General features: G+C 48.8%; 1 protein-coding gene across 1 annotated transcript in view; it reads left to right on the top strand.

The window, feature by feature from the left end:
* Nucleotides 1–27,979, top strand: part of tmem67 (transmembrane protein 67) — a 495,060-nt gene that overhangs the window by 278,806 nt on the left and 188,275 nt on the right. Inside the window, exons 17-19 of the mRNA XM_085992667.1 lie at nt 1,566–1,664; nt 1,967–2,053; nt 27,174–27,273. Of these exons, the coding sequence (XP_085848793.1) occupies nt 1,566–1,664; nt 1,967–2,053; nt 27,174–27,273 (286 nt within the window). The remainder of the gene's footprint in view (nt 1–1,565; nt 1,665–1,966; nt 2,054–27,173; nt 27,274–27,979) is intronic.

The raw sequence follows: 27,979 nt of genomic DNA, 5'->3' as shown, positions 1-27,979 counted from the left end.
TAAAATGGCGTCTCCCGCGCTTTCCTTTCTTCCCCGCTGCGGCTTAAAATGGCGTCTCCCGCGCTGCTGCCAACGCCGCTCTCGGCGGCCCTCGTGGCAAATGGCGACGCCCTGTGGGTTTCTTGCGCTGCTCCTGTGCTGCTGCCAATGACGCTCTCTGCGGTCCTCGTGGCAATGGCAGCACTTCGCGTTTTCCTGCGCGCCTCTCTCCCCCGTTGACGCTGCTCGGCCCTTGAACACCGGCTGCGCTCTGCCCTCTCTCTCTCCCCCGTCGACGCTGCTCAGCCTTTTTCTGTGCCGCTCGGTCGGCTCTAGCCGCCGCTGTCCGAGAAGGGTCTGTGCAGTACCTGTTGCCAGCCCGTTTCGCTGGACCACCGTGACTCGAAAGCCAAGCCTGGCTCTCGATAGCCTCCCCTGCGATGCTCAAATCTCCGCTAGATGGCTGGGCGGTTGCCCGTGGTCGACGCCCGTGCTTCTGGACTCGACCTCCTTCCACTGTTCTCCAGGAGCGAATCCCTGGGAGGTGATGCAGAGTTGCAGGTAGGTTCGAATCTGCGTCGTCGCCAATGTTATATCCGTGTATCTTAATGTTGTGTCCTTCAATAATCAGACAACAGACTGCAGGGAACGATCCACAGGTGTTTACTGAATGAGGGTTACTCTAGAACTAACTGTACCGATCACTACTCAGGGTTTATATACAGGTGTGGTCACTGCCGGTACTACAGTATACAGGAGCTGTAAAAAGTAGTTCTCTCCCTTAAGGTATATATATACATTACATACATTACAATAATGACTAGATAATCTGTTTCTTTTATTAAGGTAATCTTATTTTTGTTTGTTTTCTCTCTAATAAATTACTCCCTTTACATCCTGTTCTGAAGGAGTTGACTCCTTGCTGCGATAGATTTCCACAGATAGTAGTTGCCCTCCGGTGCCTCAACCAAATGCCCATTATCATGAATAGCCTTAACGGTGAACATTGGTAAGTTATTGACTGCCGAAGGACACCACAGATAAGCACAATTCTGTTTTTGCTGAACTTCCACTTTTGGCACTTCACACAACAGTCCCTGGATGGGGATCAGAAACCCTGGCTGATTTTCCTCTTCCTAATCCAAGGGCATTGACACCACGTGTAGTGCCCCTACCGCCACTGTGGCTGAGGTCAGTATAGACTGAGAATTTATCTTGCAACTTTCCTGGTTCACATGGCACAGCAACTCACTAGATAAACTCATTGAGAAGATTCAGTTAGCAACTGGAAGCTACATTTTTACATTTTCTTCACAGTGCACCACATAAGAGATGTGCCATCACAGATTTGGAACAGGATTATGGACATTTATTTTCATCACAAAAGGTGTTTGCCTTACAACATTGGATTTGAATGTGTGTCTGCCACGAGACAGATAAGATAGAAATTGTCTGCAAAACAGAAACATAAATATCTAAGTAGTGTAAAGGCAAAGCTGCAGAACTATTATACAAGTAATTGTTATTGTTTAATTACAGCCTTAAATGGGACAAAAATGTGAAATAGAATTTTTTTTTAAATCTAGACAGTCTTGAAGTTCTTGCTGTTTTATGCTGGAGACCTGGCAAATACCTTCTTTATTGTAACATTTGGAACAGGCCTTTACTGGCTTACATTCTTCAAGGTATCGCTAAATGTTTAATATAATAATATACATCAAATCACATTTACTTAATGTTTTGGAATTTCTAAAGTGTTTTGGTTATACTTAATATATGTTTAATATTTACTCAAAAATACATTTATTTCTCTATATATGCCATTTCTGGCTAGATTCTTGACACAAGTTCATATATCATCTATTCTTTCCTTATTTTGTATATCTTGTGTCAAATTCTTTACACATTCCTTAAAAATGGAATGAATTACTATGTAGATGGTTTACAATAACTTTGACATTTGCTTAGGGATTATTTGTTCCTTCAGGGTCAGCAGATTGTTTCTGTTCTTCTGCCCACACCAAGCCAGGAGAGCTACTTTATTGCTTGTGTGGCCAGTGCATTCACACTGAAGGTATGTGCATAAAGAATATTGGTAACATTGGGTTAGCACAGCTAAGCATGCTCAGTTCAAAGTGTTTCAACAAATTCTCCTTTTCCCAACTGGGACTGATAGTGGAGTGGAAGGAGAGGATGCACAAGAAGCCAGAATTGAAAGACCAAAAGGCATAGGGAACAGGCTATTTTAGATCTAGTATTGTGCAACGAGAAAGGGTTAATTAATAACCTTGTAGTAAAGGGGCCTTTAGGGAAGAGTGACCATAATATGATAGAATTTTATATTGAGTTTGAAAGTGACTTAATTAAATCCAAAACTAGGGTCTTAAATCTAAACAAAGCAAACTACGTAGGTATGAGGGCGAGTTGGCTAAGGTAGATTGGGAAACTACATTAAAAGGTATGACAGTGGACGAGCAATGGCTAGCATTTAAAGAATTAATACATAATGTACAACAAATATACATTCCTTTAAGGCACAAAAACCCCACAGGAAAAGTGGTCCAACCGTGGCTAACAAGAGAAGTTAAAGATAGTATTAGGTCAAAGGAAGGGGCTTATAATGCTGCCAAAAAGAGAAGTCAGCCAGAGGATTGGGAGGATTTTAGAAATCAACAAAGGAGGACCAAGAAATTGATAAAGAAAGGGAAAATAGAATATGTGAGTAACCTAGCAAGAGACATAAAAACAGACTGTAAAAGCTTCTATAGATATGTAAAAAGGAAAAGATAAGTGAAAGTAAATGTGGGTACCTTACAGGCTGAGACAGGAGAAATTATAATGGGGAATAAGGAAATGGCAGAGAAATTAAACAAATATTTTGGCCGGAATTTTGACGCCGCTCAGAGTGCGGGTTTGGAGGCGGGACCGCTGTCAAAATCACAAAGATTGACAGCGGGTAGGAAACCCACTGTTGACCTGCCACCACGCGAGTCTCCCAGGTGTCGGGTCTGTCAGCGCAGAACTGACCCGACACCAAGCGGCAGGGGAGACAATTCTGGTACTCAAATGGCTTGTTAAGAGCCAATTTAAAAGTCTTTTGCGGCTTACTTACTCTCCTCCACTGGTTACCCGCTGTTCAGGGAACACGCCAGCTCAACCTGGTGTGTTGTGAGTCTGGTCTGATGTCTGTGAAAAGATGACAGCTGCAGATCTGGTGTCAAGGATGCCATGTTGCACATGGTGAGTTTCAGAGCAAAGAAAATGTTGGTTACAGCATTTTTAATACATATACAGATTTCTTTAGCTTACAAGTTTTTAAATCTAACTGTATGTCCAGTGCTACCTCATTGGAAGAATCTCTCTCACCATTGACAGATCGCTTCTGCCATCTCACCTGCAGCTGCCATCTATTCCAGTAACATCGGAGCCAATGAAACAATCAGACCTTGATCCTCCGAATCCTTCCACAATCATCTCCAACACCAACATCACCAACCTCATCACCAACCTTCGCCGCCTTCACCTGATGCTGCACTGAACACAGGGCATCAGCCCCTGACAACATTGCTGGCCAGGAGGCCAGCAATGGCATCACCATAGCCAGACTTTCTTCACTTGATGCTGTAAACCCTGGCTGCCACATGATGCGCCAGGTTGACACCATCCCACACCAGCACTGTGAAGCATCCCTTTAATGTCCAAGCCATTCCATGCACACACATCACTATAGCAGGGCGGGGGGGAGGGGGGGAGTTATGACTGAACAATCACTGGAACTCAGTAAGACACTTCTCAATGTGCGCTCAGATCTGTGCAATAAGGGGTACTTTTTGAAAAGAGAGATTTCACTGTATGACAACACATTACCAGAAACTTCACATGGACATTGGCTAAACCTCGCAACTGCTCACCCTTGTATGTTGTTAGTTGGCATGCTTGCAGTAGAATGAGGATGAGTGTGAGGGGTGGCTAGTGAGATGGGGAAGTGAGAAAGTAGATAGAGAGGGTTGACTGGAAGTGCAAGGTAAGTTGGTGTCCTGGGGAGGTCTCTTCTGCCCTTGGAAGGGAAGAGAACTGCCCTGGGTGCAAGAGTTCACTGTTGTGCAGTGATTTTCAGTGTTTTCAGCACCTCAGTGCTGTCAAACACTGATAAATAAACTGCCAAAATAAAATTGTTCATGGTTCCTTTAAGGAACCGGCAGATGACGCGTCATCAGACCCGCTTCCTGTTAATTGGCTGGGCTTAACAAGGCCAATCAAGGGAAAATCACGTGTACAGAGTGGAGGCAGCTGGGGGTTGGACTGGAACCCGGAAATCAGCTGACCCGCCCCCATCCTAACACTGCTGAGAAAATCACGGCCTTTGTGTCTGTCTTCACGGAAGAAGACATAAAAAACTTCCCAGAAATAGTGGACAACCAAGGGTCTAGCGAGAATGAGGAACTGAAAGATATTAGTATTAGTAAAAAAGTAGTACTGGTGAAATTCATGGGACTGAAAGCCGATAAATCCCCTGGACCTGATGGCCTACATCCTAGGGTTTTGAAAGAGTTGGCTATAGAGATAGTGGATGCATTGGTTGTCATTTTCCAAAATTCCATAGCTTCTAGAATGGTTCCCGTGGATTGGAAGGTAGCAAATATAACCCCACTATTTAAGAAAGGAGGGAGAGGAAAAAACAGGGAACTACAGACCAGTTAGCCTGACATCAGTAGTAGGGAAAATGCTCGAATCTATAATTAAGGACGTAGTAACAGGGCACTTAGAAAATAATAATAGGATTGGGCAGAGTCAGCATGGATTTCTGAAAGGGAAATCGTGTTTGACAAATCTGTTCAAGTTTTTTGGGGTTGTAACTAGCAGAATAGATAAGGGGAAACCAGTGGATGGGGTGTATTTGGATTTTCAGAAGGCATTCGATAAGCTGCTACACAAGAGGTTATTAAACAAAATTAGGGCTCATGGGATTGGGGTAATATATTAGCATGGACTGAGGATTGGTTAACGGACAGAAAACAGAGAGTAGGAATAAACGGGGCTGTAACTAGTGGGGTACCGCAAGGATCAGTGCTTGGGCCTCAGCTATTCACAATCTACATCAATGATTTGGATGAGGGGACCAAATGTAATATATCCAAGTTTGCTGATGATACAAAGCTGGGTGGGAATGTAAGTTGTGAGGAGGATGCAAGGAGGCTTCAGGGGGATATAGACAGGCTAAGTGAGTGGGCAAGAACATGGCAAATGGAATATAATGTGGAGAAATGTGAAGTTATCCACTTTGGTAGGAAAAATAGAAAAGCAGAGTATTTTTTAAATGGTGAGAGATTGGGAAATGTTGGTGTTCAGAGGGACCTGGGTGTCCTTGTACACGAATCACTGAAAGTTAACATGCAGGTACAGTGATGGGCCTTCAATAACCACAAAACTAGAAGTTATAGACTTAAACAAGTTGGCTTTTAATCACTAAGATCAGAGCTAACATCTCAACACGCCGACTGGTTCACAGGAATGAGTCATACAGATCCTGGGATCTTTATGTAAGAGAAGTCAGGGGCGGAGCCAAGAGCCAAGACCTGGAACCTCCCAGGTTAGTCGGGAAAGAGGAAGTGAAACTATACACAGTGGGGGAGGGTAATATACATGAGTGCAAAATGAATACAGGATCAAGACAAACAGATTTCATTACATTCACCCCTTCTATAGATTTAGTCCATCGGGGTGATGTTTCTTAAAAGTTGGTATAAGTGAGTCTGTCAGGAGGTTTTGCAGTTCTCAGTGATCGGCGCAAAGCCGGTTGGGGTGCCTCTAGGGGAGTGGATTCTGGTTCCTCCGCTGTCCGGGCCTCCGCAGTGTCTTCCAGGTTATCTGCAGTGTCCTCCAGGTTAAAGTTGGGTATTGATACCTCTGGGCGTCCTGTCTCTTTGTAGTGTAGGTCGTCATCGGGTAGTCTCCCATCGTTCTCTCCGCTCCCCGAGGGAGCGAGGTCTTTTATGGAAACAGTGTCCTCTCGCCCGTCAGAGTATTCGATATAGGCGTACTGAGGGTTTGCATGGAGGAGCTGTACCTTTTCCACAAGGGGGTCCGTTTTATGGCCTCTCACGTGCTTCCGCAATAGTACTGTCCCCAGAGACGTCAGCCATGCGGGTAGAGATATGCCCGAGGTGGATTTCCGGGGGAAAACGAACATGTTTTCGTGAGGGGTAGCGTTAGTGGCAGTACATAACAGAGACCTTATGGAGTGGAGCACGTCTGGGAGGACTTCCTGCCAGCGGGAGGTCGGAAGGCCTTTTGACTTTAAGGCTAACGTGACAGCCTTCCAAACAGTAGCATTCTCCCTTTCGCTTGCCTATTACCCCGGGGGTTGTAGCTAGTGGTTCTGCTAGTGGCTATCCCCTTCGAGAGCAAGAACTGGCGCAGCTCGTCACTCATGAATGACGTCCCCCTATCGCTGTGTATGTAGTTCGACATGCCAAACATGCAGAATAGATTACAGAGACACTTGATGACCGTGGCACTGGTCATGTCTGGGCAGGGAATGGTGAAGGGGAAGTGGGAATATTCATCAATGATATTGAGGAAGTATACGTTACGGTCGGCAGAGGGAAGGGGTCCCTTGAAGTCCAGACTTAGGCGCTCGAATGGCCGTGTGGCTTTGATAAGGTGTGCACGGTCAGGCCTGTAGAAACGAGGCTTGCATTCCGCACAGATGCGGCAGGCTCTGGTCATTGCCCTGACCTCCTCGATGGAGTGGGGCAGATTGCGGGACTTTATAAAATGGTATAGTCGGGTGACCCCTGGGTGACAGAGGTCGTTGTGGAGACCCTGTAATTTGTCCGTATGAATGCTGGCACACATTCCCCGCGATAGGGCGTCTGGGGGTTCATTAAGGGCTCCCGGCCTGTACATAATATCATAGTTGAACGTGGATAGTTCGATCCTCCACCTGAGTATTTTGTCATTCTTGATTTTCCCCCTTTGTTTGTTATTAAACATGAAAGCCACCGACCGCTGGTCGGTGAGCAGGGTGAAACGTTTGCCGGCTAGGTAGTGTCTCCAGTGCCGCATTGCCTCCACTATAGCCTGTGCCTCCTTCTCGACAGAAGAGTGCCTGATTTCAGGTCCCTGAAGGGTTTGGGAGAAGAAGGCCACAGGTCTCCCAGCCTGATTGAGGGTCGCAGCTAAGGCAAAGTCTGACGCATCGCTTTCGACTTGAAAGGGAATGCATTCGTCCACTGCACACACTGCAGCCCTTTCAATGTCCTGTTTAATACTGGTGAAAGCCTCCCGAGCTTCAGCTGATAGTGGGAAGGACGTCGATTTAATGAGGGGTCGGGCCTTATCAGAGTAATTGGGCACCCATTGGGCATAATACGAAAAAAATCCCAGGCACCTTTTTAAAGCTTTGGGATTGTGTGGCAGGGGCAGTTCCTTTAGGGGGCGTAATCGGTCAGGGTCCGGTCCAATTACCCCATCTTCCACCACACAGCCGAGGATACAGAGACGGGTTGTGTTGAAGACACATTTGTCTTCGTTGTAGGTTAGATTCAGCTTTAGGGCAGTTTTTAAAAATCTCGCAAGATTTAGATCGTGGTCTTGCTGGTTGTGCCCGCAGATAGTGACATTGTCCAGATAGGGGTAGGTAGCTTGTAGTTTATTCTCGTCAACCATGCGGTCCATCTCACGTTGGAAGACCGAGACCCCATTTGTTACCCCGAAGGGCACTCTGAGAAAATGGTAGAGGCGCCCGTTCGCCTCGAAGGCGGTGTATGGGCGGTCCTCCGTTCTAATGGGGAGCTGGTGATACGCGGATTTGAGGTCGATAGTCGAGAAGACTCGGTATTGCGCAATCTGGTTGACCATTTCTGATATGCGGGGTAAAGGGTAGGCGTCCAGCTGGGTATAAATATTAACAGTCTGGCTGTAGTCAATTACCATCCGTTTCTTTTCGCTATTTTTAACTATGACTACTTGGGCACGCGACGGGCTGGTACTGCATTCAATAATGCCTTCCCGCAGGAGTCTGTCCACTTCCGCCTTGATAAAGTGTCTGTCTTCCAGACTGTACCGTCTACTTTTGGTCGCTATGGGCCTACAGTTCGGAGCGAGATTAGCGAATAAAGAGGGCGGGCTGATTTTTAAGGTTGATAGGCCACAGACTGTGAGTGGCGGTTGGGACCCGCCATATGCTAGCGTGACACTTTCGTGGTGGCACTGGAAGTCCAGGCCCAAGATTACATTAACACAGAGTTCTGGCATCACGAGGAGTTTAAAATCCTTGTAGTCTGTGCCTTTTACAGTCAGTGTTACCACACAGTAGCCCAAAATGTCCAAAGTGTGGGGCTTAGCAGCCATAGCAATTCTGCTCCGTGTAGGGGTTACCGTTAATGAGTGCCGCCGTACCAGGCTAGGGTGGGTAAAACTCTCGGTACTCCCACAGTCAATTAAACATTTTGTTAAATTCCCGTTTACCTGTATGTCCATCATGGATTTTGTCAACGGGTGTGGCCTGGATTGATCCACCGTGATCGAAGCCACTGTTGGGCCCTGGGCGGCCGTTGAGTCGGGAAATGATGGCGGATCCCAAGATGGCGGCCCGCACGGCACACATGAGGTGGTGACGGAGTTGGAAATCGGATTCCCCCTGCAGGCTTTGCTAAAATGCCCCTTTTTCTTACATTTGAAGCATGTAGCGTCCTTCGCTAGGCATCGTTGTCTGGGGTGCTTGGCCTGGCCGCAGAAGTAGCATTTCGGGCCTCGAGACATTGCCGCTGTAGTAGGACTCCTGGGTGAACTTCTGTGTGGGGACTCCGGTGGCGTAGAGCTGGTCTGAGACCTGGATGGGGAAGGTGGCTGATTCCAAGATGGCGGCCCCCTCGGCGCGCACAAGGCGGTGAGGGCCGCATGGCCGGAAGAATAAGAGTCAGAGTTTCTCTGGGCCACGTCCAGCGATTGCGCAGTGGCCACTGCCTTTTTTAAGTCCAGGACCTCCTTCTCCAGCAGTCTCTGCCAGATATAATTCGATTTGAGGCCCGTGATGAAGGAATCGCGGACCAATTCGTCAGAGTACGCGTTGGCTGTCACGGCCTTGCAGTTACAGTCCCGGACCAGGTCCTTTAGGCCCTGTAAGAAATCGTCCATTGATTCCTCTGGTTGCTGCCTGCGTGTAGCCAGCAGATGTCTGGCGTACACTTCATTTACCGGCCTCTGGTATTGGGCCTTCAGGATAGTGATGGCCTCCGTGTAAGAGGTGGCGTCCCGGATGAACGAATAAATCCGATGACTTACGCGAGTAGTCAGTAGACTCAGTTTATCTACCTCGCTAGCGGATGAGGCCCCCGCGAAGAGTTCGAAGCATTTGAGCCAGTGTCCAAATTGATTTGATGCTTCAGCAGAATGTGGATCCAAGTCCAGGCGCTCTGGTTTTAGGAGTCGATCCATCCTAGTATTCTTTAGTGATTAAAATTGATGGGCCTTCAATAACCACAAAACTAGAAGTTATAGACTTAAACAAGTTGGCTTTTAATCACTAAGATCAGAGCTAACATCTCAACACGCCGACTGGTTCACAGGAATGAGTCATACAGATCCTGGGATCTTTATGTAAGAGAAGTCAGGGGCGGAGCCAAGAGCCAAGACCTGGAACCTCCCAGGTTAGTCGGGAAAGAGGAAGTGAAACTATACACAGTGGGGGAGGGTAATATACATGAGTGCAAAACGAATACAGGATCAAGACAAACAGATTTCATTACATACAGCAAACAATTAGGAAAGCAAATAGTATGTTGACCTTTATTACAAGAGGATTTGTGTATAAGAGTAAAGACGTCTTACTGCAATTATATAGGGCCCTGGTGAGACCACACCTGGAGTATTGTGTACAGTTTTGTTCTCCTTACCTAAGGAAAGATATACTTGCCATAGAGGGAGTAGAACAAAGGTTCACCAGACTTGTTTCTGGGATGGGGGATTGTCCTATGAGGACAGATTGAGTAGACTGGGCCTATATTCTCTGGAGTTTAGAAGAATGAGAAGTGATCTCATTGAAACATACAAAATTCTTACGGGACTTGACAGCGTAGATGCAGGGAGGATTTCCCCTGGCTGGGGAGTCTAGAACCAGGGGTCACAGTCTCAGAATAAGGGGTCGGCCATTTAGGACTGAGATGAGGAGAAATTTCTTCACTCAGAGGGTGGTGAATCTTTGGAATTCTCTACCTCAGAGGGCTGTGGAGGCTCGTTGAGTATATTCAAGACAGAGATTGATAGATTTTTGAATATTAAGGGAATCAAGGTATATGGGGATAGTTCAGGAAAGTGGAGATGAGGTAGAAGATAAGCCATGATCTTATTGAATGGCGGAACAGGCTCAAAGGGTCAAATGACCTACTCTTGCTCCTATTTCTTATGTTCTTATGTTCAGATGTAGGGCTGGAGGAGGTTGCAGAGGTAGGCTGGCGTGAGGCATAGTGTAATTTGTAAATGAAGATGAAGATTTTGAATGTGATGTGTTGAGGCACTGGGAGCCAATGGAAGATGAGTGAGTGGGTATTTAGAGCAGCAAAAAATGTCGGTAGCAGAGTTTTAGACAATTAGAGTTTGTGTAGGCTGGAACCTCAGAAACTGGCAAGGAGGGCATTGGAGAATTAAGTTTGAAGGTAACAAATGACCTTCAGCAATGGAAATGCAGTAAGGATGGAGGCCGGAGATATTATGGATGTAGAGCTAAGCAATTTTGGTAATGTATAGGATATGGTTGTGGTGGTTGGAGGTCAATCATCACAGCCCCAGGACATCGCTGCAGGAGTTCCTCAGGGCAGTGTCCTAGGCCCAACCATCTTCAGCTGCTTCATCAATGACCTTCCCTCCAACATATGGTCAGAAATGGGGATGTTCACCGATGATTGCACAGTGTTCAGTGCCATTCACAATTCCTCAGATAATGAAGCAGTCCATGCCTGCATGCAGCAAGACCTGAATGACATTCAGACTTGGGCTGATAAGTGGCAGGTAACATTCACGCCACACAAGTGCCAGGGAATGACTATCTCCAACAAGCGAGAGTCCAACCACCGTCCCTTGACATTCAACGGCATTACCATCGCCAAATCCCCCACCATCAACATCCTGGGGGTCACCATTGACCAGAAACTTAACTGGACCAGCCATATAAATACTGTGGCAACAAGAGCAGGTCAGAGGCTAGGTATTCTGCCGAGAGTGTCTCACCTCCTGACTCCCCATAGCCTTTCCACCATGTACAAGGCACAAGCAAGTTGTGTGATGGATGAGTCTTCTTCTCTTAGGCAGTCCCTCGGAACCGAGGATGACTTGCTTCCACATTAAAAATGAGTTCTCAGGTGACTAATGAGTCCAATGCGGGACCTACAGCCTCTGTCACAGGTGGGGCAGACGGTGGTTGAAGGGGCGGGTGGGCGGGGTGCTTGGATTGACGTGCGCTCCTTCCGCTGCCTGCGCTTGGCTTCTGCTTGCTCCCGGCGAAGAGACTCGAGTTGTTCGGCGCCTTCCCGGATGCTTCTCCTCCACTTTGTGCGGTCTTGGGCCAGGGATTCCCAGGTGTCGGTGGGGATGTTACACTTTTTGAAGGAGTCTTTGAGGGTGTCCTTGAAGTGTTTCCTCTGCCCACCTAGAGCACTCTTGCCGTGCTGGAGCTCCGAGTAGAGCGCTTGTTTTGGAAGTCTCATATCGGGCATGCGGACAATGTGACCCGTCCATCGGCGCTGATCGAGCGTGGTCAAAGCTTCGATGCTGGGGATGTTGGCCTGAGCAAGAACACTGACGTTGGTGCGCCTATCCTGCCAATGGATTTGCAGGGTCTTGCGGAGGCAGCGTTGGTGGTACCTCTCCAGTGCTTTGAGGTGCCTGCTGTACATGGTCCATGTCTCTGAGGCATACAGCAGGGCGGGTATCACTGCTGCTCTGTAGACCATGAGCTTAGTGCCGGGTTTGAGTTCCTGGTCTTCAAACACTCTCTTCCCCAGGCGACCGAAGGCTGTACTGGCACACTGAAGGTGGTGTTGGACTTCGTCGTCGACGTCTGCCGTTGTTGACAGTAGGCACCCAAGGTATGGAAAGTGGTCCATGTTGTCTAAGGCCTTGTCATGGATTTTGATAATTGGGGGGCAGTACTGTGTGGCGGGGGCAGCTTGGTAGAGGACCTTTGTCTTACGTATGTTTAGTGTAAGGCCCATGCTCTCGTACGCTTCGTTGAAGGTGTTGATGATGGTTTGGAGTTCGACCTCCGAGTGAGCGCAGACGCAAGCGTCGTCTGCATACTGTAATTCGACGACAGAGGATGGGACGACCTTGGATCTGGACTGGAGGTGACAGAGGTTGAACAGTTTCCCATTTGTTCTGTAAATTAGCTCCACTCCAGCAGGGAGCTTACTGAGGGTGAGATGGAGCATTGCAGTAAGGAAGATCGAGAAGACCGTTGGTGCGATGACACAGCCTTGCTTCACCCCGGATCGTACGTGAATTGGGTCTGTGGTGGAACCGTTGGTCAGGATCACGGCTTGCATGTCGTTGTTAAGCAGGCGGAGGATGGTGACAAACTTTTGAGGGCAGTCGAATTTGAGGAGGACACTCCATAATCCCTCACGGTTGACAGTGTCGAAGGCCTTTGTGAGATCAAAGAATGCCATGTACAGGGGTTGGTGCTGTTCCCTGCATTTCTCTTGTAATTGACGTGCGGTGAAGATCATGTCCATTGTGCCCCTTAGTGGGCGGAATCCACATTGCGACTCTGGGAGGAGCTCTTCGGCCACTGGGAGAAGGCGATTGAGGAGGATTCTTGCGATGACTTTCCCTGTGGCAGACAGCAGGGAAACTCCTCTGTAATTACCGCAATCAGACTTGTCACCTTTCTTGAAGATGGTCACAATTACGGCATCTCTGAGATCCCCTGGCATGCTCTCCTCCTTCCAAATAAGAGAAATGTGTTCATGAATTCACGCCAGTAGTGCTTCTCCACCATGCTTTAGTGCCTCGGCGGGGATTCCATCTGCTCCTGAGGCCTTGTTGTTCTTCAGTTGTCGGATGGCCTTTTCAACTTCATGCCAGGCTGGGGTTGTGCTGAGATGGTGGTGGGTAGCATGCTGCGGGATGGAGTTGAGGACACTCGCATCGAAGACAGGAGCTGACATCACCCACGCCATGACAGGAGCTGACGACTGCTGGACAGAACACTGCCTAATCCACTCTGTCATCTCCATCAATGTAGCCCCAAAACAGCGGCGACAACAGAAACAAGGCCGCAGGAAAATTAACGCTGGAGCACTCAAAGACCCCGCTAAGAAAGCCCTATCCAGCCTGTGCCTCACAAACAACCTGACGACTCCCAGTGATGCAGAGACACAGAGTGCCCACAGCGCCTGGTCTGCACTCAAGGCCTCCATAATCAGCACCTGTGAAGAGACGCTCGGTCACTCGACCAGGAAACACCAGGAGATCCAGGAGCTAATAAGCTGCAAGTGCAAGGCATTCGTGACCTGGAAACAGCAGCAGAACTCTAGAGCAAGAAAGCAACTCTACAGGTGCCTGAAGGCCGAGATCCAACAAAAAACTCGTGACCTAAAGAACAGATGATGGGTGGAGAAAGCGCAGGAGATCCAACAGCTAGTCGACAACCACGACATGCGTGGATTCTTTAGCGAAGTCAAGACCATCTACGGCCCAAACACCCAAGGCCCTACCCCACTGCGGGCCAAGAACGGAGAGGTACTCATCAAGGACAGAGAGGCAGTCAGTGCCCGCTGGAAGGAGCACTTCAAAGATCTCCTTAACCGCAACTCTGTCTTCGACGCGAGTGATGGATGAGTGCAGCTCCAACAATAGACAAGAAGCTCGACATCATCCAGGACAAAGCAGCCTGCTTGATTGACACCCTACCACCACCTTAAACATTCACTCCCTCCACCACCGGTGTACCGTGGCTGCAGTGTGTACCATCTACAAGATGCACTGCATGCAACTCGCCAAGGCTTCTTCAGCAGCACCTCACAAACCCGCGACCTCTACCACTTAGAAGGACAAGGGCAGCAGGCACATGGGAACACCACCACCTCCAAGTTCCCCTCCAAGTCACACACCATCCTGACTTGAAAGTATATCGCTGTTCCTTCATCGTCGCTGGGTCAAAATCCTGGCACTCCCTCCCTAACAGCACTGTGGGAGTACCTTCACCAAATGGACTGCAGCGGTTCAAGAAGGCGGCTCACCACCACCTTTTCAAGGGCAATTAGGGATGGACAATAAATGCTGGCTCTGCCAGCGACGCCCAGATCACATGAACGAATAAAAACAAATGCATGCCACACACATAACTGGCTTTGCAATTGCATTTGCCATTTTTCTAAATCTCACTCTTCTACCTTAGTTTCTAAAAGTAAGTGGCCGAGATATTTGGTGGGCTGCGCCACCAGTTAGCGCCTAAAGAGGGCACTCAGTGGCTTTAGCGCCACTGGCCGTGCCTCCCGCGATATTTAGCTGCGGCGCTAATGGCGGCGTTCACCTGTTGCGCTGCGCTGCGCCGCCTCCGATGACGTCATCGGTGTGCGCAGCGCCCCGCTACCGCCCCGATCTCGATACTTGGCAGCGACCGCCTCTGTAGCGCCGTTTGCAAATGGCGCCCGGTTTACAGGTCCTTCCTGTGGCGGCAGTGGCGCAAATTAAGGTGGAGGTGCGGGGCAGCTGTTTTTTCCGGCGGCCGCCTGCCAGCACCTCCGTCCCCGGCCCCCTGATCGCTCCCCGTGGCATTGCTGGCTGTTTTCCGAGAGCCCAGCACTTCTCCTCGGTGCCGGGCTCTTTTGCCGGCACTCGCGATCTCCGATCGCGCTGGTGCAGGCCCCTCCCCCTTAAGAATGGGAGGAAGGCCTGCAGTACCGCAGCGCGCCGTGCCGCAGCGTGTGGCGCTGTGGTACGTTGCGCTGTGATATTCAGTTTCAGCCTCGAGCCTCGCCCCGTGTCCCTCTTGGGGCGCTCAAGCTGAATTTCCGGCTATCGCTGCTGCACCGATCGCAGCGCAAAATCTGGCGCCCAGGCGAGCTTTGCGCCCCGTTTGCGGCTCCACCCAATTTCTCCCCCAGTATGTTTTTTTTTAATAGTGTTGAAAAAACAATCCAGTAATGGATTGTTGGAGCTCTACTATGAAAAAGGTATGACCGACTTACCTACCAGGCCTTCAAACGCATGATAACACCGTATCAAAATACTGTGCATGGAAAATGAACGAGATCGAGGTGTCCTGATTGACAATATATTGAAGCTGTCACAAGGTGGCAGTGAGTAAAGCAAATCAGGTGTAGGGATGGATTAAAAGGTCAGTATTGAGCTGAAATAGTGAGATAATCCTGCCACCAATGTTCCCGTTAATAGCGATCTGGAAGTCCTGCGCAGGCTGCTCAACGACTTTACAATTGAAATAACCGCGCATGCGCGAGAAATTGAATGGGCCACAAAGCCTGATAAAGGGGCCACGCACCCAAAAATAAATTAGTGGGAACATTGCCTGCCACTTTATAAATCATTGATGTGATTGCACTTAGAATTATGTGTACAGGAAACTCTTGTTTAAACGGCACCTAGTTATCCGGAATTCCCTAATAACCGGCAAAATTCAAGAGTAGGTTTTGAGGCTTCCGTATACGGTATAATTGCGGCTGTGTTACGGGGCTCCAGCACTTCTGGCTGTGTTACGGGGCTCCAGCACTTCTGGCTGTGTTACGGGGCTCCAGCACTTCTGGCTGTGTTATGGGTCTCCAGCACTTCTGGCTGTGTTACGGGGCTCCAGCACTTCTGGCTGTGTTACGGGGCTCCAGCACTTCTGGCTGTGTTATGGGGCTCCAGCACTTCTGGCTGTGTTACAGGGCTCCAGCACTTCTGGCTGTGTTATGGGGCTCCAGCACTTCTGGCTGTGTTCCGGGGCTCCAGCACTTCTGGCTGTGTTACGGGGCTCCAGCACTTCTGGCTGTGTTATGGGTCTCCAGCACTTCTGGCTGTGTTACGGGGCTCCAGCACTTCTGGCTGTGTTACGGGGCTCCAGCACTTCTGGCTGTGTTGCGGGGCTCCAGCACTTCTGGCTGTGTAACGGGGCTCTCGTACCTTGGGCCATTGTCACTCCATGTCCCTTCTTCCTTATCCGGAATTTTTAATCAACTGGCACCATCCCGGTCCCGTCGGTGTCGGATACCAAAGAGTTTCCTGGTTGCTGCATTACAAAAAGAATATTGCACCTATTGAAAGGGTACAGAAGAAAGCAACCAGAATGATTGAGCGGGTGGAGGGATTGGATCATGAGGAGCGATTATGTAAATTGGGCATGTTCTCACTGGAAAAGAGAAGGTTGAGAGGTGATATGATTGCTGTTTTTAGGATTCTAAAGGGACTCGATAATGTAGACTATGGCAAGCTATTTCACCTTGTCCAGAAGAGTAGAACCAGAGGACACGGCCTGCGTTTGAAGAAGAGTAAATTCAAAACTAAGCTGCAGAAACATTGGGTTGGATTTTACCAGCCCTGAGGAGGCGGGTTTGGAGGCGTGCGAGTTGTTAAAATTGGCAAAAATGGTGGGCGGGCCCCATCCCACCTCCATCCCGCCTCCGAGCAATTTTCCCAAATGTGTGTTTCTGACCCCCTTTCCATCCCGCCTCCAAGAGACAGGATAGGCCCTTAAGGCCCTTAACAACCACTTAATTGCCTCTGTAATCCCATTTTGAGAGGCTTTTCCGATTTTTAGATATTCCCCCCCATCGTACATGCCTCCTCTGGAACACAGCAAGTAATGCTGGCGGCCTCACAAGTGGATTGCTTACTAACAGTTAGTGGGAGTGGTATATAGACCTCCAAACAGTAATGCGGTGGTCGCGGATGGCATTAAACGGGAAATTAGAGAAGCGTGCAATAAGGGCACAGCAGTTATCATGGGTGACTTTAATCTACAGATAGATTGGGCTAACCAAATTACAGTAGTAACAATACTGTGGATGAGGAATTCCTGCAGTGTATACAGGATGGTTTCCGGAACCAACTAGAGATCAGGCCATCTTAGACTGGGTATTATGTAATGAGAGAGGATTAATTAGCAATCTTGTTGTGCGAGGCCCCTTGGGTCGGAGCGATCATAATATGATAGAATTCTTCATTAAGATGGAGAGTGAAATAGTTGACTCACAGACTAGGGTCCTGAATTTAAATAAAGGAGACTATGATGGTATGAGGTGCGAGTTGGGTAGGATTGATTGGGGAATGTCACTCGAAGGGTTGATGGTGGATGGGCAATGGCAAACATTTAAAGATCGCATGGATGAACCACAGAATTTATTCATCCCAGTTTGGCATAAAAATAAAACAAAAAAGGTGACTCAACCGTGGCTAACAAGGGAAATTAGGGATAGCATAAGATCCAAGGAGAGGACATATAAATTGGCCAGAAAAAGCAGTAAACCTGAAGATTGGGAGCAGTTTAGGATCCAACAAAGGAGGACAAAGGGATTAATTAAGAGGGGAAAATAGAGTATGAGTAAGCTTGCAGGGAACATAAAAACTGACTGTAAAAGCTTTTATAGATATGTGAAGAGAAAAAGATTGGTGAAGTCAAGCGTAGGTCCCTTGCAGTCAGAATCAGGGGAATTTATAATGGGGAACAAAGAAATGGCAGACCAATTAAATACATACTTTGGTTCTGTCTTCATAAAGGAGGACACAAATAACCTCCCAGAGATGTCAGGGAACATAGGGTCTAATGAAAGGGAGGAACTGATAGAAATCAGTATTTGTAGGGAAATGGTGTTAGGGAAATTGATGGGATTGAGGGCCGATAAATCCCCAGGGCCTGATAATCTACATCCTAGGGTACTTAAGGAAGTGGCCCTAGCAATAGTAGATGCATTGCTAGTCATCTTCCAAAATTCTATAGACTCTGGAATAGTACCCATGGATTGGCGGGTAGCTAATATTACCCCACATCCATTGTTCAAAAAGGGCGGTAGAGAGAAAACGGGGAATTACAGACCGGTAAGCCTGACATCAGTAGTGGGGAAAATGCTAGAGTCCATTATAAAGGTGGAGAGCACTTGGAAAAAAGTGACCAGATCGGACAAAGTCAACATGGCTTTACAAAAGTTAAATCGTGCTTGACTAATCTACTGGAATTTTTTGAGGATGTAACTGGTAAAATATATAAGGGAGAACCAGTGGATGTGGTGTATTTGGATTTTCAAAAGGCTTTCGATAAGGTCCCGCATAAGAGATTAGCGTGTAAAATTAAGGCACATGGGATTGGGGGCAAGGTATTGACTTGGATAGAGAACTGGTTGGCAGACAGAAAGCAAAGAGTTGGAATAAACGGGTCTTTTTCCGAGTGGCAGGCAGTGACTAGTGGGGTACCGCAAGGATCGGTCCTTGGACCCCAGCTATTCACAATATATATTAATGATCTGGACGAGGGAACTAGATGTAATATCTCCAAATTTGCAGACCACACAAAGCTGGGTAGGTGTGTGTGCTGTGAGGAGGATGCCGAGAAACTCCAGTATGATTTGGACAGGTTGGGTGATTGGGCAGAAGCATGGCAGTGCAGTATAACGTGGATAAATGCGAGGTTATCCACTTTGGTGTCAAAAACAGGAAGGCAGATTATTATCTGAATGGCAATAGATTGGGAGAAGGGGAAGTGCAACGAGACCTGGGCGTCCTTGTGCACCAGTTGCTGAAAGTAAGCATGCAGGTGCAGCAGGCGGTTAAGAAGGCAAATGGTATGTTGGCCTTAATAGCGAGAGGGTTTGAGTACAGGAACAAGGATGTCTTGCTGCAGTTGTACAGGGCCTTGGTGAGACCACATCTTGAGTTTTGTGTGCAGTTTTGGTCGCCTTTTCTGAGGAAGGATGTCCTTGCCATGGAAGGAGTGCAGTGAAGATTCACCAGGCTGATACCTGGGATGGCAGGAATGACGTATGAGGAGAGATTGGGTCGATTGGGCTTGTACTCGCTGGAGTTTAGAAGAATGAGAGGGGATCTCATCGAAACTTATAAAATTCTAACAGGACTAGACAGACTAGGTGCTGAAAGGGTGTTCCCGATGGTCAGGGAGTCCAGAACCAGGGGTCACAGTCTAAGGATAAGAGGTAAGCCATTTAGGACAGAGATGAGGAGGAATTTCTTCACCCAGAGAGTGGTGAACCTGTGGAATTCTCTGCCAATGAAGGCAGTAGAGGCCAATTCATCAAATATATTCAAGAAGGAGTTGGATATATTTCTTAAGGCTAAAGGGATCAAGGGATATGGAGAGAAGGCAGGAACAGGGTACTGAATTTGGATGATCAGCCATGATCTCATTGAATGGCGGAGCAGGCTCGAGGGGACGAATGGCCTACTCCTGCTCCTATCTTCTATGTTTCTATGTAACAGCTGCAGCTCCACCATTACAAAGGAGTTTTCACCAATGATCATTTGCAGGTGGCAGAACTTTGTTGTTTCAGGTCTGGGGGAACTTTTAGCAGGCATACTCAGTGTTGTGGAAGTTTGGAGCCTGACACCCATCTCCAGTGTGACTTCCTGGGAACCCCCTCTCCCCACCTTGACTAAGCGCTTCCTCAACTGAGGCATAGACCAGAAGAATGGCGACTATTTAATTCCTTTCCTCCTGGACATCAGATTCAGATGAAGATCAGCCGCGGCAGCAGCAGAACCATGAGCAACAGCAGCACCAACAGCAGGAGCATCAACAGGAGTGCCAAGCTGCTAGTCACCCACCTGAAGATGTACAGGCCTAAAGGCGCCAGTGAGCGACAACATTGCTGCCCAGGATGCAAGGGACGCACTCATCCTGGTCAGATTTGCTTAGCCTGCACAATCAAATACTTTAGTCTCGTTCCTTCTTACCAGAGCATCGACAATGGACAAGAACTTGCGGAATCCTATCACTCTGACCACCATTCTGACAATCGCAAGGCGCCCTAAGCCCTCAATGTGAAAGTCCCATTTGCGAAATGACACAGGCCACAACTTCAACAGTTTGCCATCAAAACACTTTATAATACAATCACAATGATGGCTGCTCCAAAAACAAAACTAAACAGCACCCAAGTGAATACCCTTGTGACTACTTGTGCTTTATCTTCCTCTTACGCGTGCTCCTACGTGGTGCTTCCCCTGTGGCTTCAGCAGATGTGGAGGCCCCTTACTCACTCTCTTGCTACTCCTGTCTCGATGCCTTTGGCGGACATCCTCTGCGGTGGCGAACCTGTGCGGGCTCGCCAACAGTCTGCTGCTCCTGCGGCTGTGCAGGGGCTGAGACACCCATCTCAGTTGGGTGAGGACTTTGGTGGGGCTCTGACCGAGGGCTTTGCTATAGCATGGTCATGTGAGCGCTTGGAGAGGAGCCCCCACTTCCTTGTTGTCTGCCACGAACATCCCACTCATGGGTCAGCCCCGCTTCAGAGCTAGCAAGTGGCTTGATGCACTGCAGGGGGCCATGAGGACCCATTTCTGCACTGGAAGTCCTACTCCAGAGGACTTGCATGAAGGTCTGGTTTGTTTGCTCAATAGCTGACCATCGCTCCTCACGAGATGTCATTCTATTCTGAACAATGACCATGTTTTCAGTACCCTGGTGACTAAGCTCCTCCATGGACGTAGCCATCCTCTCTTCTACCATAGCCATCCTCTCCTCTACGGTAGCCAGCCTTACCACGGAGGTAGCCATCCTTTCCACGGAGGTTGCCATCCTTTCCGCGGTGATGCGTTCATGCGCCAATGCCTCCATAAAGGCTCTGCTCATGTTCACGATGGACTCCTCCATTCGCTCCACACTCGCAGCGACCCTGGAGACAAAACCTGCCAAACTCCTGCACCTGTTCCTGGATTTCCAGCCCGCTCTCCTTCTGGATGGACCCGGAGGCACAGGGTCAACACGCAGTGGAGCCGAGCTGGCAGAGTCCTGCACCCTCCGACGAGGACTCTCCACTGCTGTCCCTGTCTCCACCATCTGCTGATGCTTACTTGTGAGCTGTGATACACCAGGTGACAACACTACTCTTAACTCGCGAAGGTCCGACCAAGGTGTGAGTGTTTGCGCTGGTGCTGGGTGCGCTGAATTCTGCTGACGCTGTGCCCTCAGAGGTTGCAGCTTCCTCTGAGGAGTCTGGAGGCTCAGGCTGTTCCTCCTGGATAGTGGGGACGGGGGCTTTCGATGGTCCTGTGGGGGAGTAAAAGAAAGAGTTAGAGATGTGAGGCCAAGGTTACATGCACATTGAATATTGCAGATGATCATAAGTCAATCTGTTAGAGCATCAGAATCATTATCAGTGACTCATGCTATGTCAATGAGAGAGATTCCAAACTATTCTGTCACCAGCTTGCTGTGATGCGCCCATCTGTCCGTCCCCCACTTGGGTATCCTCCTCGTTCCCAACAATTTCCAGGGCTGCCTCCTCCCAGGGGGTGAGCTGTGTTACTGAGGGTGGCCCTCCTCCTGTCATGGCTCTTTCCCTCTTATTGCGGGCTCTCTTTTCCTGCAATGAGGGACACAAGTGGAGTTTGAGTGAGAATGAAGGAGTGAGTGTAGTGATTGCATAGCATAGATGCTTAGAAGGATACAAAGGACCCTCCCTGTGTGTTGTAAGTTGTTGTTGTCATGGCATCACAGTGATGGGGAGTGTGAGGGCTGCATGGTCGAATAGTTAAGTGAATGTGACCACAGAGAGAGAAGGAATGGGTAAGGGCGCAGGGATGTAAGTGTCAAGTGGCATGTGGAGGAAGAGGTTGGAAAAGCAGAGTGCTGTTGAGGAGAGGCGATGGGGATCAGATTGAGGGTGATGGGAAAGTCATACTCACTTTTTCTGTGCGGAGAAAGTCCTGAAACCTCTTCCTGCATTGCAGCCAGGTTCTGCGTCTAACCGAAATAGAGTTGACCTCCTGGGCCACTTGTAACCACACAGCTTTTGTCTGCTGTGGTGGCTTTTTTCTCCCTGAGGAAGGGAACAGCACCTCCTTATTACAGCTGGCTCCGTACACCAGAGCTTGGAGGGAGGGCTCATCAAACCGAGAAGCACACTTTTGCTTGATCGTTGACATTTTCCACAATTCAACTCCTTCATATAAATTGCAGAGCCTTTGCAGTCTCCAGAAGAATCAAGGCTGCTTGCAGGCCTTAAATCCAACAGCATTGATGATGAATGAAAAGACTCATTGGGCCAGTGGTTCCCACACGCAGGAAATCAATTGCCCACTTAGGGGAAAATCCTACTTTTTCAACACATCACTTAGGAGTCGGGGTCCTGACACGATTTCCACCTGACACCCCAGCCAGCCCACACTGACAAAATCCAGCCCATTATTTCAGTGAGCGAGGGGTCAATTTCCGATGATGGTGGAAGCAGTCAATATTGATTCATTCAAATGCAAATTAGATAGATGTCTGTCAGAAAATAACATTTTGGGATACAATACCTGCGTAATTTGAGATCTAACATGGTAAGTGTAGAGGAACAGGTGACTTTGGACCTATGGGGGGAAAAATTCAGTTGGTTTGCGCCTCCCATTAGCGCCTTAAGAGGGCACTAATGGGGCGCAAAGCAACTAGCGCCCAGGCGCGGCGATATCTGCGCCTCTCGTGAAATTGGCTGGACATTTTGCGGCGGCGCTAAACAATACCGCCCGATCTCCTGCGCACGCAGATCTTGTGGCGCCCCCCTCCTTTCCGCCTGGCGCAACCAATGACAGGTAGACTGGAACGCTTCACAGTTGCTTTGGGGCTGGGGGAGCGATATTTAAAGGGGGCCTCTTCCTGGCTTTTTGTGTGGTAGACATTTTTGCACCACTCATTCTGAGAGAGAGAGAGAAATTTTGAGAGAGAGAAAGAGAGACTTCTGCATTGAGTCAATGCTGTCTGAGGTAGTTTTGGCATCTGACCATAACTTTGTCGGTACTTTGGTTTTTGACCTTCATTACTTTGATTGCCAAGAGACTATGGGGGCTGCAGTAATTGGGGGCGTCGTCCTGCGCCAGCAGATTCGGAGGCCACAGAGACGCAGAGAGAGAGTGGCAATCATGGCCAGATGGGGGAGGGCCAACAGGCCTCTGTACAGGAGACCTTACCCTCCCAGGGTATTTCACCAACAATTCTCATACATTAATATGTCTGAGGAGCAGTGTTTGCGAAGGCTGTGCTTCAGCAAGGAGGTGGTCACTGAGCTCTGCCACCTGCTGCAGCCAGATCTGCAGCCTCAACTAAGGAGCAGGACGTCTCTGTCGGTGGCAGTGAAGATAACAGTGGCTCTCAACGTTTATGCCACCGGCTCATTTCAATCAGCTACTGGGGACATCGCCAATATCTCCCAGTTCGCGATCCATTGCTGCATCCGTCAGGTCACAAATGCCCTCTATAAAAGGAGACGAGAGTACATCTCTTTCCCCATGACCCCGGCCAAGCAGCATGAACGTGCTATGGGCTTTGCGAGGATAGCGACCTACCCCATGATGCAGGGCGCCATTGACTGCACGCATGTGGCTTTGCATGCTCCGCATGAGAATGCAGAGGATTTCCGCAACCGAAAGGGGTTCCACTCCTTAAACGTGCAGTTGGTCTGTGACCACAGACAGCTGATACTCGCTGTCAATGCCTGCTATCCTGGCAGCAGCCACAATGCATACATCCTACGGCAGACTACTGTGGCAGAACATTTCCAGGCACCGCATCACCCAGGTGGTTGGCTTCTCGGGGACAAGGGATATCCACTGTGCACCTGGCTGATGACACCGCTCCGTACGCCCAACACCCCTGCTGAGCTGCGGTCCAACGAGAGCCATCAAGCTACCAGTAACATCGTTGAGCATGCAATCGGTGTACTCAAGCAATGGTTCCACTGTGTGGACCATTCGGAAGGAGCCCTGCGGTACTCGCCTGATTGAGTCTCCCACTTTGTTGTTGTGTGCTGCATGCTGCATAACCTGGCAATCCTCAGGACCCAGCCAATGCCACCAGGCTTTGGAGCACCACCAGAGGAGGAGGAGGAAGAGGAGGAGGATGATCATCAGCAGCATCAAGGCAGGAGGGAGGCCCACAATGTAGAAACTGGAAGGGCCGTCCGTCAACGACTGATAGCAAGCCGCTTCTAAGCCCCTGCTGAGGAAATGGCTTCTGCCATTGAGAACAACATGAATGAAACCAACCCGCATCCCCTAAGCCAGCCAAGGCAGCAATGATTGCAAAGACCAAACATGTACATTTTGAATACAAAAACGTATTTATTTTACAAACTCTGTGTGTGTCATTTCCTCATGACAAACTAATAGAAAGAAACATAAAAAAACAGTCATTAACATAACTGGTTCTCACAACCTGGAGATAATGTCCAAAACACTAAACAAAAGTTTGACCACGAACCTCGGCCTTTAATAAAAAAATGAACAACATTTTGTCACACCTCCTACTTTTTGCCCTTCGAGGGTGATCTCCTTCCCTTGCGCACTTCCCCCCTTCCCACCCTACTGCTCCTCCGTAATGGGACCCCAGTGTCTGCAGCAAGGCTGGTGGAAGGCTGCTGATTGTCAGAACCTGAGACTGCAGATGTCCTTGAAGGACGGCCTCGACCAGCTCTGGGCCTGGAGGGCCCGGCTGCAGATTGCACCAACTCTGCATGGGCGGCAGCAGTCTGTCCTACAGGCGGTGGCAAGTGCAGTGGAGAAGTGACAGTGGTGGCAGCAGGAATGCTGTCATCTTGAGAGAGGACAGCAACTCCCTGCTCGACCAACACACTGGCACTCCCACGGGGCAGCAATTCAGCATCCAGAGCAATCTGCTGGAGCACAGATTGCTGGCCTGCTGCGGCGCGGTGAGAGCCCCGGGGAAATGTGTCTGAACCAGCGAGGATGGCAGCAGTCAGTGCTCGCCTGGCCTCAATCTGAGTCTGCATGAGAGCAGTCAGAGATGGGGTCATGGCAGCCAGTGACTGAATTGCCGCACTAAACATTTGCATGGCATCCGCCTGTGCTACAGCGAAGTGCTCCACACTCCTTGCCAGTGATTCAATGCATTCGGGCACCCTTCCCACTGCACCCATGAGCTCAGTGTGCATGTCCGCCGCCTGGGTGTTCATTTCAGCGATCAGCCACTCCTCCTCTGCGTCCAGTGCAGTAGGACTCGCTGGCATACTCTCCCTCCGGGGAGAAGGCCCCCGAGCTTCCCTACCCACATCGCGTTGCTGCAGCCTGCTGGCTCCTGGAGCTTCACCCTCATCAGACCCTTCCCCCCCTGCTCCCCTCCAGGGAAGGTGTGTTCCCAGTGTGGGCATGGGCTTCCTCGGGAGAGGGTGGCGCTGATGCTCCGGCTTCATCTTCCTCACCTGCAGCTTCACTCCCACTGGCAGCCTGAGGGCCCGTCTCCTCAGCTGGTGAATCACCATCTGAAAGCAGTTGGTACAAGAGTGGCTTTAGCGTGAGGACAGGGTGGCAGTAAGGGAGGAATGAGTGCAGCGATTTAGTAAGTTGGATTGAAAGTGTCAAAGGCTGGTGTTCTGAGGGACAAGTGGAAGGAGAGAGGACAAAAAGGTGATGACCTTACCATTGCTGTCCAGAACAGGGTCGGCCTCTCCAGTGGCGATGGGACCGATCACCCGGCTTGCCACAATCCTGTGGAAGCGCTCCTCAAGATCGCTGAGGGGTTGCAGCTGAGGCCGCCCCCCACCCGTCCGTTGCTGCTGTCTCCTATTATGAGATAGCTTGGCCTGCAAAAAAAAGGACAGCGTCTGAGTAAATATACAGTCATGGTCTTGCCTGATGTGCCTCCCATAGGTGAATAGCCCTTACTGTATGCAGCCATGGTCTTGCCTGATGTGCCTCCCATAGGTGAATGGCCCTTACTGTATGCAAAGTGTGGAATGTGCGTGTGTATTTCATGAGTGGGCCATAGGTGTTGGATGAGTGTTGGGCATTGGGGTTTTAAGACCCTCTGACCATAGAGTGAGGTTGAGATGGAGGGATGGAGAGGTATTGAAAAAAAGCCACTCACCCTGATGACCCAAGTGAGGTCGTTGAACTTTTTTCTACATTGTATATGGGTCCTGGGCACCATGCTCCTGGAGGAGACGCTCTGTGCCACCTCCCTCCACACTCTTCTGTAATCACGCGGCAAAGGCCTCCTGCCACTCTCTGGGTACAGTATTGATCTTCTGCACTGCACTGCGCCAACCAGAGCCTCCAAGGCCCGCTCGCTGAAGTGCTGTGCTCGCTCCCTGGCCCTCTCCATAGTCCTTGGCTGCAAGATTTAGGCACAGGTCTCTCCAGGCCGAGATTCAAGGCTCCAATGAGCAGGGTGTGGCTGGAGAGCAAGATCGACCCTCCCCTTTAAGAACTGTCTGGCGCCAGTGTGTCTGTGTTCCATCGCTAACTGACAGCACCTGCGCCGTGCTCGCGCTCTGAGTTAGCGCCTCGCTCCTCGGCCTTTGCGCCTTAAGAGAGGTGTGTAGCGCCTGATTTAGCGCTCCAATCACCTCCAGGGGCGATAAAAGCCAAGTTTGCCGTCAGAGGCGATAATTAGCGGCAGGCGCTAAACTTTGCACACGGCCAATAATCGCACCCCAAACAGGGCGATACTGAATTTTTCCCCCATGGTTCTTAAAGCTCTCCACCACTGGGATTTTCCTCATATCATGTCTGGTCTGTTGTAGACTAATTGATAAAGATTGATTTGTGCGATTAGTCAACAAAACCATTATCATTGCATCATGCGACTACCAGGATGGTAGCAAACGAGCTAGATGGAACCTGGTCTTTTTTCATCTCGTAATTCCTATGAAGGCAAACTTCTGGCCTATGATTTGCTAAATCATGTCATATGCAAATTAGATGAATAGTACATGAATATTTTAAAAAGCTACAGTAATACTCGGTGTTGATTTAATTTGATAGCACCACACTGATTTGTGCCCAGTAAAAAACTTAATAGATCATAGCATACCATGAACCACACAAAGACTATAGTTAATCTAGTATATGTATTGCTGGACATAGTACCTTTTACAATTCCAGATCCCATTCTAAACTTATACTTCTGTAGTTCTTTTCTTCCTATATTTTAGTAGTTAATCTCATTACCATGTTTACGCTGTTCAATTCCTGTTAACTTCTAACTGTTTATTTATCTTTCTTTTCGCCGCTGGGAATGTTAATTCTCTAAGCTTCTTCAGCTTTTACATAAACTAGGACACCAGTTAACTGTGGACATCTTTTTTATTGACTGGGAGAGATCCAAGGGCAAAATTGTCAAGTCTGTTGCAGGTAAATGTTACATTTATTCATCATTTTTTTTCTTGTTTTGTTACTTCGTTTCAAGTATTCAATTATTTTTACATTTTGACAGATATATTTGTAAATTATTTTGTCCATGTTAGTATTTTTGTTAAAAAAAATTCAATTCCTTAAACCAATGAGGCTGCTGGACTGAATGACATCCACTGGAAAGTGCTTAAAGAAATGGGACGCATGCTTTGCGACCCCTTTCTCATAACTTTTACAGCTTGCTAGCATCGAAGATTGTTCCCTTAACCTGGAAGGAGGCTCATGTAGTACCGATTTTCAGGAGGTCACAACCAGAGAACTATAGGCTCATTAGCTTAACTTCAATTATGTGTAAGAGGAGATCATAAGAGATACTCTATGTGTTTACCTGGATAGAGGAATTGTTAGAGACACTCAACAGTGCTACTGGGAAAAATGGCCAGCCTAGATATTCAATGGTGCCACGTTCATTTTACAAGCATAAAACGGGCGCTTAAGCATCCAATATGGTGGGCACCCACCCCACATTGGAAGTGCACCACTCACCATATTGGATCGAACTCCTCCATAAGGATCCAAGGTGCATGTCGAAATAATTCAGGAAGCTTATTATAATATTTAAATAAGGGTCTTTTGTTGGTTGTAAGACCCTTTTATGAAATTGGGCAGCCCCACTGCTTGATTCGCCGTGGGCTAAACTTGCTCA

This window comes from Somniosus microcephalus, chromosome 7 (assembly GCF_052327205.1).
Source record: "Somniosus microcephalus isolate GS21.2 chromosome 7, FLI_Smic_1.0, whole genome shotgun sequence".
NCBI lineage: Eukaryota > Metazoa > Chordata > Chondrichthyes > Squaliformes > Somniosidae > Somniosus > Somniosus microcephalus.
Note: the sequence above shows the minus strand (reverse complement) of the source record. Positions and strands in the feature narration are given on the sequence as shown.